Raw genomic sequence first — 14,294 nt, forward strand, 5'->3', positions numbered from 1 at the left:
GGAAAGGTCAGTCAGGAGGATGACTGTGCTCCTAATAGACGTTGACTGCTCAGATGGAAATCTCACGCGCAGTCACGCATGTGTTTTGACAGCAACCTCTCACTCACCTCTGTTTTTTTAAACCGCAAGTCTGAGGAAGAAGGTAAGGGCATTTCTAAAGCTCGTGGGATTTGTTATGGTCTCAAAAGTATTATGTCTGTGGATGAAGAGGAAGAAGTTAAGTAACGTGAGAGTCAAGAACAGCCAGTCGGGAGTTAGGCCCAATGTGAAGCAGGACACTGTTTGGGCATGAGTAAAATGACAATTCCAAGGTAAATGGAAATGGAAATACTTTATTTCACCATCACACAATAACAAGCCATATTATAAGTTAAACTGAAAATTTGAAAAAGTAACAAATCAATAGCAAAAAAAGTGATATGGGACCATTTACTATAGAAGACACCATTATGTGTTAAATGAGAACTACACTGAAGTGCACTATCTAGAATGGCTATAGCCGTTTCGGATTTTAAAAGAACTAAAAACCAGAACAAACATTTTCTACACTTAGTACAGTCATGCCTGTATATAATATTTTACAGAATGATGTTTTCCAATGAGTTTGTAATCTTCAATGCACAGTCCCCCTCAGCTGCAGAGATGAGTAGAGGTGGTTCTTTTGTCAGCCATTTGGTATAATACACATTTGAAATTTGGTATAATTTAAAGTTTGGAGGAAGGGAGGGGGAGAGTGAAATGCAAGTTTCTTCTACATGGACTAGACTGTACAAATGCCTTCAGTGCCTTGGAGGGACTAAAGGCACATAGGATCCACTGAGCAACAGATGTGTCCATTCTGAAAAGACAGTAGATGAGGAGAGTGTCAAGAAGATCTACACCTTTTAATTATTCAAAATGAAACCGCATGCTATATTATGTGTACGTCCTCAAAGGTCTCACAAGATAGGGGAAGAATGATATCAAATGACCTTACCTTGCTCCAGGTCCCAGAGCTTATATTAATCTAATACACGATGACCACATCAGTCTACTAGGGTTAGCACACGACTGTAGTACCCACTGCACTACAGTCACACATTAGTGTTCCTGTCAGCACGTTTAAAACCCATGGTACCAGGAATGTCCCAAAGAGAGAATACAAGCTTTAACACAAATCTTTTGTGCTAGCCTTTTCTACTTCATTCTTACCTTGCACTGGCAGAGTGTGCATTCGGTGCCATGCTTGACCCAGGAGGAGCCGCTGAAGCGATTGATGCCGTGTTCATCTGTGCACGTCTTGGTGATATCGTTGCGGATAGTGTCGGCCTGGCACGGATCGGTGACGCAACGTTGGCAGCACTCGCCCTCAGGAACTATGGTGAACTCACAGTCCACAGAGGGACAGGAGAGAGGCCAGCAGTCCACCTCACCTTGCTGAAAACAGACACACAAAAAAGACTTAGGAACTTCTCTACAACTTTCTACTTCATTACTGCACAATATTCCATGTAAAAGCTCAGGTTCTAAAGACCTTTTCTTTCTGTGAAAAATAGTGAACTACTATGTCAAGCATTCATTTATCAATATTATGCATTTAAATATATACTGTGTCAATCAGTGTAATTGCTACATTTGCAATGTTCCAGTTCTAATGTATACTAAAGCTGGTCTGGATGTAATTCACTGCAGAGGCTGAAAAAAATGTAATTGAATAGCAGTATCATGCATCCAGATGTCACCAAAACCTTGCAGAGAATCTTCTATATTAATCTGTAAAGACAGCAATGAACTACTGCCATATACCATACAGCTATGCTTTTCTGCATTTTCCAGCAGCCTACCCAATGGCCCCTTGGTCTACCTACTCCATTAATCATGAAAAACTTTTGCCCGAGAAAGCTTTATTGGATTTTTCCTTACTATTCCAATAAGCCTGGTGAATGCAGGCCATATATTTTGGCCAACTTGATAGATCTTGGCTAAGCTATGATTTAGTTCAGCATGACCTACTTCTGCTAACATTTTCATTCTGCAATCCTTAGTACTTTACACCTCCAGAGCACACGGAAACTGTGGACTCACATAAACACACGCACAATCCTGTAGACACATTTTGACACTGTCAAAATATTGTAATGGCCCCAAGCATTACACAAGACTAGGAAAGCCATACATTATTTCTTTATAGCTGCAGTGTACGCCATACAGTACGGGGAGTGCATTAATGCACACTGCCTGCATTAATGTTGAGTGTAAACATTTGAGTGACAGCGCCCTTGTGGGACTAGAGCAGAAGTGTTCACACAAAATGGAAGCCCAGCACATTATGCAGAAGGATCTTCATTATTCACAGCAGAGGTGGGCCAGGCTGAGATCCACTGATCTCCCGATACTCATTACAAATGCCCTATAGCACTATCTAGAAGTCATGACACAGTATCCGAATACACGAACACACAACAGGGTTCAGCTGTGAAACAGCCATTGTGTGATTCATTTGCATGTGTACCGCTGAACATACCGTGTGACCTGATCTGGCTATGCTAAGGAACCTAAGCATCAAAAACGAATAGTCCGAAACTAATAATGCAGGAGACAGAATCATTTGATATTTGAAGATACATTTCTGACTGCACAAGACTTTACACATGTACACCTGTACACCTGTACTATGAATTCAATGTTCAGACATCATCTACTGAAACTTAAAATATCAGGTGACACTGAACAGTGAGACTGAGGAAAAAAAACAACAGCCTGCTCAAGGGTAACCGTTGCATTACCATGCGTTACAATCTAATAGTATAAGCCCTTAAAGCTTGAAGTATCGGAATGCATAATAATGCTTCTTTTACTTCTTTGCTTTATGTCAACAATTTATTTACCAAATGCTGTTTATGGACCCATGTGTGACTCCATACAAGCTTAGAATAGATGTGGTACCTCAAGATGTTAGGCCTTTTACTACAGCACTGTAATGCTTTATGAGTGCAGTCATTACTATTTATAGTTATATAGACTTATGTTAGCTGTTATGATGCATTATGAAAACATTTATGAATGTTTTTATGATGCTTTATGAATACTGGGTTCATAGAAAGTGTTCACAGAAATGGTTATACAGTCACAATGCCCCCGGATGCTCTTCATATGTATTAACTGCTATATTCCACCTGGGCAAATTCATACATAAAATGAAACTAATGCAAGACAAAGGTGATGCGCAATTCAGGATTGTTTTCTCTGGATAATTGTATTTCTATGACACTAATGCTTTTTAGGAAGCTGTATTTAGCATTTCACCTCTGAAGTGGTATTTAGATGTTAAACAAGAGCATTAGTGGTAATGCCGTGTGAATCCGAAGGCAAGGCATAACTGGGGCATGTTTGTTCTCCTCAACTGTGCAATGAGACCTCCAGCAATACTTTGTGACAACAAATGATTTAATTCTTTGGACGACTGGGTTACAAAACCCAAACTGCACTACCACGAGTGAAATTGCATTACACTGGGCAAAACATGTAGCAGGCCAGACATCTGCTATGCTTTGTTTTCATTCTATTTATTTATTTAACAATTTTTTTTATCGGCGCATTGCCGGACTAGGTTGCTCAAGGATGACCACATTTATTGGGTGACATTTGGTTTATGAGTGCTTCTGGCAAGGGAACATCGTAACCAATCATTTCAGTGTGGTCTCTTTTAGGGTTTTGGCCACCTCATGCCAGCTGACCTTGGTCTCCCATGTACAGGGTTCTATTTCTCAACACAAGCTACAATTCACATAGACTTCACAACACATTTCATGACTACATTTGTGGAATACGTTATATTTGGTTTCTTAAGGGAACGAGCTATTATAATCTTGATTTACATGAGCCATTAATTACTGATAGGGCCTACTAGCAGTTTAAGTTTTGAGAACATTTGAAATATACTCTCTTTCATAGATCTTCAGCATTCCCAAGTGACAAGACATCAAATGATACTGTAGTCACACACACTTTAGTTTCCAACCCTGACTGTTAGCAAGGGCGGTTCGTTCCTCTGAATGAGTCCAAATTTAGCCCTGTACTGAGTGAGGCACCTTTGGGACGGCACTTATCTGGGACTGATCTCTCTCTGAGCTTCGCAAACCCGTCTCAGAACCGGTGCTTAAAAAGAAGCCCAGGACCTGCTCGGCAGCTGTAGTCCAGTGGCCCACTCAGAGATCACTTCACACACACACACACAGACACACACACAGACACACACACACACACACACACACACACACACACACACACACACACACACACACACACACACATTTCACTTTCATCTCCCCTCTTCTCTACCTTGCTCATCCTTTGCTCTCCTCCCTCTCTCTTCCATCCTCTCTGATGGTCCTTCTCTCCTCTCCCACTTCCCACTTTCCTTTTGACACTTTTCTCTCTTTCAGGTTTTTCTGTTGATTTAATGCCGTTGCCCAGTGTCTGTGGCGCTTCCACGGGTAGACTGTGTTTCAACTGGCACTGCCCACTCTAACTCCACTTTCATCTCTCTTTTTTCTTTTTTCATTCTCTCACCGTCTCTCTCTCTCTCTCTCTCTTTTAAGTCTCCTCTCTTGCACATTAGTTTATGGCCTGGGCACAATCCATGCCCCTTCCAAAGTGACATCCTGCCGCAACCAATCTCTGCCTATCTGCATTCATATGCTAATCCAAAGGGCTGGGTGTCGGCAGGCTATTTGATCTGGTTAGTGGGGCAGAACAAAGGCACACCTCGCTCACACACCACACGGCACAGAGAGGGGCGCTGGCACGGGGGGCGGTCAAGATGATTTGTGCGCGCCAGCTCGGAGGTGGGGGGGGGGGGGTTTATAAAAAAAAAAAAAAAAGTAAGTACTCCGAGTGTTCCTTCCCACTGTGACAATGCCAAGCCTGACATTTGCATTTAATAAACATATGGCGGGCGCTGGGCTTACATCCCTGAGCTCTTTTCTGAGGACAGGAAGCCGCCTGGTATTGTCAGTGTGAGAGTCTTGTAAGGGGTTCATTTGTGCTCGGGAACACAGCAGGGGAGGGAAGACATTCAAAAGGTGGATGGGAGGAGAGGATTCAGAAAGAGATGCAGCCCCCCTTTCCCCTTTCATTTCTATAGCAGTTACACAGGTATTGTGACAAGACGAAATGAAAAGCTTTTCCAAAAATACTTCTTCTCTTACATAAAGGAAAAAAAAGCTTATCGGTTCTAGCAGCTAGATATATTCTACCTCATTTTTCTTTCACATTGTCGTCACCTTATTCACACAGCACTGCTGCACCAAAGAAGACAATGTTGTATTGCAGAACTATGTATAAATGATAACACCAAAGGTCAAATACATTGTGAATTCCAATTAGTCAGTAAGTGTCAGGTCATGTCAGCGTGACGTGGCGTGTGTCCCTCACCAGGCACTGACACTGCTGGCAGTTCTCCACCCAGGTGTCTCCGCTGCCGTAGGTCAGTAGGCCGTTCTGGTGCAGACACTGGCTGCTCAGCCGTGGGTCGCACTCCGGACAGCAGAAGAGGTCCACCGTGGGGTTCTCACAGTCACACACCATCCTCCGGCACATCACCATACCACTCTACACACAGCCACAAGGGAAGAGAGAGAGAGAGAGAGAGAGAGAGAGAGAGAGAGAGAGAGAGAGAGAGAGAGAGAGAGAATGACTTTTGTAAGGTGAAGTTTATTCCAAAGGGCTCTATTAACAAAGGTTAACATTGCTGAGGTTTGAACAGATCATTTACTCTATTGTACACGTTAACACTAGCTAGAAATTAGGGGCTAAGATTTCATTCAAATGCCAATTTTTAAAGGTTGGAACATAAAAGACTGTACAATATTGAATTCACTATTAATGTCAAAAATACACCCTTGGCAATGGACCGGCAAATGGAGTAGAAATAGTGCAAAAAAGCATCAATAGAAGATCAGGACGAAGGTGTCGTAAATCATTATTTTAACGAGGACAAAGATTTTTTTATTACTGCAGCCCTCCACCCACCAAACCTTCCCTCATAAGGTGATGCATTTGTGCTTGCATGTCAGTACATCCTGCCACAAACTACCGCTCCACGGGCTTTTTGATCCATGGAGACATCCACATCCACAATCACAGGTCTCTCAAGCCCCGCTGTGCTCCACACCACTCACTCTATCATTAGCCTACTGCTTTTGCCCTTGGGCACAGCTTGCCTACAACACTTCCACCAGATTCAGCACTGTAACCCTCTTGACCTTGACCGTTCGACTGCTTGGAAAACATTGTGATCCTTCCAGAGAGCGGAACGCATTCTCACTAACAGCCAATTACATGTTTATGCTCCTATTCACCCAACCGCTCAATGTCACTAATTTTGAGTGGCAGTTGCCCCCCGGATTTCAATCAATTAAAGTGAGCCACCTAATTGGAAATTACTTTTCCTTCTGTCTTCAATAATGACATGAATAATTGGACGCTTGATAATTCAATACCTGGGACTCATCTTTTTTTTCCTTTTCTTTAAGACACAAGAAATCATTTTTACAGTAATTAAAATACTTGATTGCGAAACATGATCAGACTCAACATTAATGAAACTGAACAGATGTGACCTCCCTTATGGATCATATGGGAGAACAATCAAGAATAGACATGGGCCCCTAAATATGTGACTACCCTTCGTCAATGAGTGTGTGTGTGAGACCTCCCTACATCTAAAACAGAAATGCCTTCACATGACAGGGCATTTACATTTATACATTTTGTGTGACACCCTTAAGTACCTCTACACCCATATCAGATGCACAATTACAAGCGTCACTGAAGTATAATCCACAGTTGGTCCTACACTCACCTGGCACGAACAGACGGAACACCTGTCATTCTCCAGCATCCAGATCTGGCCACTGTGCTTGACTTTGCTGTCATGGATACAATCGCCAGAACAGTTGTGACCATGAGGGCATCTACAGTCGTATCCACCATCCAGATTAAAGCAGACTGTGTCATTGGCACATGTAGTCCTCCCTGTTTGACATTCATCCACATCTGAACAAGACAGAGAGGAAAAGACATAAACACTGGTGTATATCCAAAATAGTGATCACACAATTGTTCTGTCTTCAACACAAATCGTATGGGTCATGCATTGAAAGAATCCACACATTGGGCCGTCATTTCATTGACTGATAAACGCAGCTGGCAACACACAAAGTCTGCCGTGCATGACCTAAAGCTAATTTAGTAATTTGGCAAAATCATTTTGGTCATTTGATAACATGAGCAAGAGCTGAGCGCAGACATGGAAGGGTCCGCGCACAGACGTGGGAGTTCCGTGTATAAATGAGTTCCTTTAAACCAATACCATTTACTTGAAACTTTCTAAAAAGCACAAACGACCAACTCTCATTTAAAGTCAACCTCCTTCATGTTCCTCTAGGTTATAGAGCACAACAAGTGCATTTACTGTATAAACATGCATATTACACAATGGATATAATCGATAAAGTCTGATTAACTGAAGGGCAGATATAACAAAATATTCCTATAACCATTGCTCTGACTCTGAAGCCCTATATCCCCATATAGCACATTTATTTGGTAGGCAATGACTGTGTTCTGCCTTAACAAATTTATAAAAATAGCCTCAAGATACGTAGAAAAAAATCTTGCTAATTGGAAAAGCAAGTAAGGAAAATGCTGTTGTTAACTTTTTTACTTATTTTTTCTATGTGCACTTTGAGCTGCATTCTTTTGCATGAAAGGTGCTATATAAATACAGTTTTATTATTATTATTATTATTATTATGTGGGGTAGTACTGTCTTGAATGTCAATGTCCACAGGTTATGGAATACATTTTAGCAGTGCCTTGGTCCACGGGCATATCTATGTAAATTGGGTTTCATTCCATCAATGTTCAAGCGATCTGTGATGCAAATTGTAAGGTTACTCATGTGTACGCCAACTATCCTGGCTCCACACAACTTTTTCATTTCATTTTCAGGTGTTCTTGCAGCCTTCCGGGCCGTTGTGCCTTTGGATGGATGGCTGTTAGGAGACAATGGCTATCCGTTACGCCTGTGGTTTATCACGCCATAAAATATGCCAACGACTCAGCAGCAATGCCAATTGAATATTGCGTTGTTAAGCGCCAGGTCTGTGATTGAGCGAACATTTGATTTGGCCTGTTAAAAAATGCGTTTCAGATGCTTGGGCAGGTCAGGTGACACATTACAAAACAGCCCCTCAGGAAGTCAGTGCTTTCTTGTGGCATGTTGTGTTTTACACAATATTGCCATGGATCGTGAATGGCAAAACATTTCACACACATTACACATTAGCTAGAGCACTGCAACGGGAGGCCTAACTGCTTGTACCAGCAGCGGGAGATGACAACTGGGCAGATTGCACGCATCAAAGGAGGGATCAGTTAGCAGAACAGCTGTTTCCTTGGAAAGCATATTTTGATCAAGTGTTTATTCCTATTAGTAAGGTAAATAAAACACATACTATGCATTTCATACAGAGACAGGTTTATAGTTAAATTAATTTCTCCTGCCAGTCCCAAAAAATATTTTACGTTTGGACCGGAAATGCACTGAGCTCTGTGTGAATGTCAATAAGGTATGGTTGAACCATTGTGATTGGCTGATAAAGAATGTCTTGATTGCCACACCCCCTGCTAATAACTTAACCCAGGGGTTTTCAACAGGGGGTCCGTGGCCCCCTGGTGGTCCGCGGCGGCATTGCAGGGGGTCCGCGACATGAGCCTATGTTGATCAGTTCACCATTGAATTTTTTTTTTTTTATAAATACACTTTGATATTTCAACACATTTCCCGATTACTCTTGAATATCGTGAAAATATCGTCTTATAGGCAGAATATCTGTGCAGGGGGAGGGGGCGTGGTGGCGGCTAGCGATGTACCCTGATAATTTCACATATTTAAGTGTTATAGGCTTTTTAGTCAGAATGGTGGTCCCTGGGACAAAACCAGTTGAAAACCCCTGACTTAACCCATTTATGCTTGATTGCACCCTGCCCTGTGTGAAATAAAATGAGCAAATGTAGCTATCCACTCCTATTCTTACTGCATGAAGCCCGTTCACACTATGAACTTAGGGCCCATTACGGCCAAAAGAATGTTCAGTGTAATACCAGAAAAAGTCAACTTCAGAAATAGTGTGGATTTTAAAAATCACATTTATAAACCTTTTCTTACATGCTGGCAAAAATGGCAAATGCTTTACAAATGTGAAATTACAATGATTACCATTCCCTCTGTGTCACTTCTATAAGTGCATTCATACCCACATACAAGCTCATAAATCTTATGGGGAAGGCTTAGCATAGAATTATTTTGAAGGAACAAATGATTATACTCGGGTGAAGTATGACCAGTGGACTAAATGAAAAGCATGATTTTAGAGCATTATGTTAAAAACTCATTATTTTGCCACTCGTCAATAAATCATATAACAGTATTGAAAGTGTGCTTCAGTATGGCCTAACAGTGGCACGCATGGTCTAATATCAAGTTCACTTTCCAAACATGCTTTCCACAGTGGAAGGTAATATGGTTGATGCAAAAACAATGACAGAAAGTGTGGCACAAAATGTATCAATCAATCAATTCAATTTTATATAGCGCTTCTCTATATACCCGAAGTCGCTTTACAGAGTCCAGAGACCAGTACACACACAGTCATACCGGTGGTGGTAAGCTACCTCAGTAGCCACAGCTGCCCTGGGGCAGACTGACAGAAGCGTGGCTGCCAATCAGCGCCAACGGCCCCTCCGACCACCACCAACATTCATTCATATTCATACAATGCATGTCTTTATGATGGTGGGGGAAACCGGAGTACCCGGAGTAGACCCACGCAGGCACGGGGAGAACATGCAAACTCCACACAGAAAGGACCTGGAACGACCTGGAAGGACCGGGATGCGAACCCAGGGCCTTCTTGCTGTGAGGCGACAGTGCTAACCACTGAGCCACCGTGCTGCCCAATGTATGTTAGCATTTGTTGAGCAAACTATCATGAAAGAATACAATGTCATCAAAGCAGCCTGTGACAGAGGATTGATTATCTATGATGGGAGTTTTTGAATGATTTCACCTCTTGGAGGAAAGCGCAATATCAAAGGAGCACAATGTGGACAACTTATATGGTGCTTAAACTGTGAGATGATTTGCTGGGGTGAGATGGTTTAGAAGGCTGGGGATTCATATGACACAAAATTCTTGAAAGTTAGACTCTCTGTCAAAGCACTCGTGCAAGTAAACACAAAACACCCTCCCCCAGAAAATGTTTCAAATCATGCACATCTGGATACACATCCCTTTCCACTAATGCCAACCTCCTCTAATGTGAAGGTTCATTTCTGAGGTTGAGCACTGGTAGGAAGTGGAGAGACGCCATGTGCTTGTAAGATCTCCTAAACACACCTCACGTGAAGATTTAGAGAATGAGAAGTAGGTCATGAAGTCATTAGTGGGTTGGCCTAAACTTTTGACATACAGTATACTGTACCTGCTTATGTTTTTATATCATGATGTTTCAGTATGCAGGAGTCTGCACCAGGGCACGTGTAGCTAGAGAGGCAGATGTATGTATTAATGATGAGCTTTGGGTATTAGGTGTGAACATCTTACCTTCACAGGACTCTCCACTGACCGAGAACATCCCGTTGTCATGGTAGCCGTCGTGGCATTCGCAGTGGTACCAGCCAGGCAGGTTGACGCACGAGGCTCGGCTGTCGCACTCCACCAATCCGGTGGAGCACTCATCGATATCTGTGGGAGAGAAGGGGATGGCCGCGGGGCTTATGAGGAGCATTGGGTATAATACCATAGCATCTTCTTCACAGTCTTCTTTTCTAATCACAACTCACTGTCACTACCGGACAGGCAGAGCAGGTCAGGGGAAATCAAAGGGCTTTACTGTATGGTCAAGACAAATCATTGGAGAAACTCATGTGCAACTTTTGCCATATGCCCTCAGTGTCACCCACAAAGTTTTCTCTACACTAATATTGGGTGTAAGGGATTTCAAAATGCCAACTCCATCACTGAGAATCCATACTGCCCTGAACCCACTGATCACATCTCCGTGTGCATGAGAAAAAAAGTCTGACAGAGCACCTCTCTCTTCTTCAGTAAAATTCTTCAGATGTTAGATCTCAAACAGAATGCCCCTTAGATAACTCTAAATAGGATTTGCCCTTGAGGTCGACGTATACTTCTGGGAGTGCTTGAGTGTTGTTTTTCTAAGCACCACAGAGGATCGGGTTAGGACAGGGTTTACAGTGTTGGCCAAGTGACTACATTTCTCAACTCACCCTTGAGGCCCCCCCTGTCTGCTATTGACTTGCTACTCTGCCTGATAAGTATCGTGGCCAGATTGTGATGAGCTCTGCATGCCTTTATCGACTTAGCATAATGTTCTCTAGAGGGGAGGCTATGCTCAACAAAAGACTATAAATGTGTAAATCAGAATGTTCACACAACACTGAAATAATAATCTAATCAGATCGGAAATGTGAGTGACATCAGCTACAACAGACAGAGTATTTATACTTATAAAAACTACTTTAGACTTGTCAGTATAATGTTTCACAAGTTTCTAAACTATAAAGCTTTTTTTCACTTGACAATGTCTGAAAACACTATTGGTGGGATTTCAAGATGTAAGCCCTCCAAGAATGTGCTAGTTTGAAATTATTATATTTCTATTGCAATCCTGTTTAGCGCTTAATGTACTTGCACTGCTCTGAAGTAACACATTTAAATGACACATGAATCATAAATTAAACATGAATGCGATCTCTTTAGAAATACCAGAGATTTTGCTCAAATATCTTGTGTCAACATCTCTCTGTGGAATTGCAGAGCGAACTCGCTGTGTATCCATCCACCACATTATTCATGCAGTAAATGAACACAGTCAAGACCCCCATTTTAAAAGTCAAGGTTGAAAGTTTCAGAGGAGTTTTTTTTTGTTTAGCTGACATGCAGGAATATTGAATAGATTTGTGAGCTATGAGATCTAAGAGGTATAAATAAGAATTTTTAATTTAGAGGCAGTTGAATAACCTTGGCATGCTAGAGTGAACAAAAACATTTTTGTACAAAAAAAAAAAACACTGAACAAAAACATTTCTCTCAAAGGCTCAGTCGGGCCGACAGCTATACGGTATTTCTTGCAGATCCTAATGCACCTATTTCCAATGTGCTTCTCTGATTTGCAATTCTCCCCAGCAACTGCTATACAACAGACACCCTCAGATTTTCCCTTTAAATATCCTTACTTTTCAAGGAAATATTCCAAGAGAAGTGCCTGAGGGAGCATTTGGAGGTTGGCTACCACATGAAACTGATTAAGAAATTAAGGCAGTCACTTTCCCCTCACTTTTTAAAGGTACCCTTAATATGCAATAATGGATGCTGCATGATCTTAGTAGAAATTTAGAAGAATAAATCCTTTTTAAAGCCTCCTAAAGGCTTCATGTTTCATAATCATAGTCTGACAACATGTGACTCGCTGTGGGGCCGTGGCTGAAAAACATTCAGGATTATTCAAACAACAGGATTTATGAATGAGGAAAACAATATTTCAGATGGTTTTCAATTAGAATGTAGAGAACAGATGAGGGGGGATAAGCTTGTGATTACACAGGGAGGATAAATGGTCGGCCCTACGTTGCACAGTGATTAAATGTGTCCATAAAGGCAGCGATGGCTTCTTTATGATTTTTTCGTGATACATTATCAGGGCCGCTCATTAGGAAAATGGCTTCCCTGACTCGCCAATCTCCCATTTCCCCAGACCAGGCGAAAACACATTCAATCCTGCCATCGAACTAATAGGATTATGCACCAGGGGCTAATGAGGCTTTGCACGTTTTGCAAGATTATGCACCCATCACACATTGATGGTGTAGGTTGAAAGTCACTTTGGACCTACCCTTACACCTCATGGACAAACTTCCAAAAGAAAAACAAAGTTCTGTTAATTCATTCATCTACTACAATACTCATTACCACATAAGTTGCCTTTGATATGAGCTGTCACAGATTTTGTAACACAAAGTTATAATACATTAATTAATTAAGCAATCATATTAATGATAACATTTCATTGAAATTAACTATGTCGTCCTTTGTTAAATAATGACTTTTTAAAAGGTATTTTTTGACTTCCTTCATCACTGATTAGAGTATCTGTGGACGAACACCTCATCACATGAAAAAGGGCAGACTATAATATGTGATGCTTCTGGTGGCCTCAGGGTGATTTGATGAATGCACTATTAACCTTAGCTGTGTCTGGGAGGATGATCTACAAGAATCCAGAAGTGCAGTGATCTCACAACAAATCACATGCGCTCGCCAATGCATTCCCCTTTGGTGAAGAGACTCAGCAGTGCCTGTGTTTGTAACTGCAATCATCCTTAGCACCGTAGCAATTTAGTCAGGAGCACTACGGAAACCTCTATGTCCATACTCTTTTAGACCGTGGGTGTGTTTCAAGCTCAAGGAAGAGAGTAATGCTATTCATGAAAGCTTATCCCATCTTTAAAAAGGTGAGATATATCAAGCTCTTTGTGGGGCAGTTGGGTTGACAGAGTACAGTCTTTGAAAATGAAAAGCTGCCTGCCTTGTGTGCTTTCCAGCAAAAATAAAAGTATTTGAATTATTTTGACTGCTGTCAGATGACTAAAACATGAAAATAAGTTGCGTTACTCTCCTATTTATAACCACCTAGTCAACCTGGTATTCTAAATATACCAGTAATATCTATATGTAACATTCTTTTACCTAACAAATAATGAAAATCTATGAATGTAGGGCCTGCATATAAAGGTAAGAAAGTGTGACTTTGTTGTAAAGTCAATTGTAGTGAGTAACTGTTGGTTCGTCAAGTCAAAGGAAACAAATAATTTGCTTGTACCCTGCTTTATCGGACAAACTGACGACAATCTATACAGCTAAATGGGTAGGTCTGGTCTTTTGTAACACAATAGACATATTTCATGAGAATAAAAAGCAAATCCGCACGTACAACCATACCCTCCTTCTTCTATTCAACAAATGACTGGAGCAACACTGTGCACAAACGCATAATGTGTGGCCCCCCACTGCGGTGGTCATACGGACGGGCACCCACACAGAACTTGGACTGTTTCAAAGGGAAAAAAAGGCGTCCTCCTGTTCTCATATTGGAACATAAATGGTAAACAGCAGTGCATTCAGTGGCCAGGGCTGCCAGAGACAGTTCAAAATCACAAGTGCCTCC

General features: G+C 41.6%; 1 protein-coding gene across 1 annotated transcript in view; it reads right to left on the reverse strand.

The window, feature by feature from the left end:
- Window positions 1–312: 312 nt before the first annotated feature.
- nell2a (neural EGFL like 2a) overlaps window positions 313–14,294 on the reverse strand; it is a 55,754-nt gene continuing 41,772 nt past the window's right edge. Inside the window, exons 16-20 of the mRNA XM_012837356.3 lie at window positions 10,652–10,792; window positions 6,845–7,038; window positions 5,416–5,592; window positions 1,192–1,416; window positions 313–838 (exon numbers count right to left, since the gene is read on the reverse strand). Coding sequence (XP_012692810.2) covers window positions 797–838; window positions 1,192–1,416; window positions 5,416–5,592; window positions 6,845–7,038; window positions 10,652–10,792 — 779 coding nt within the window. The 3' untranslated portion in view covers window positions 313–796. The remainder of the gene's footprint in view (window positions 839–1,191; window positions 1,417–5,415; window positions 5,593–6,844; window positions 7,039–10,651; window positions 10,793–14,294) is intronic.

Source organism: Clupea harengus, chromosome 3, assembly GCF_900700415.2.
Source record: "Clupea harengus chromosome 3, Ch_v2.0.2, whole genome shotgun sequence".
Taxonomy (NCBI): Eukaryota; Metazoa; Chordata; class Actinopteri; order Clupeiformes; family Clupeidae; genus Clupea; species Clupea harengus.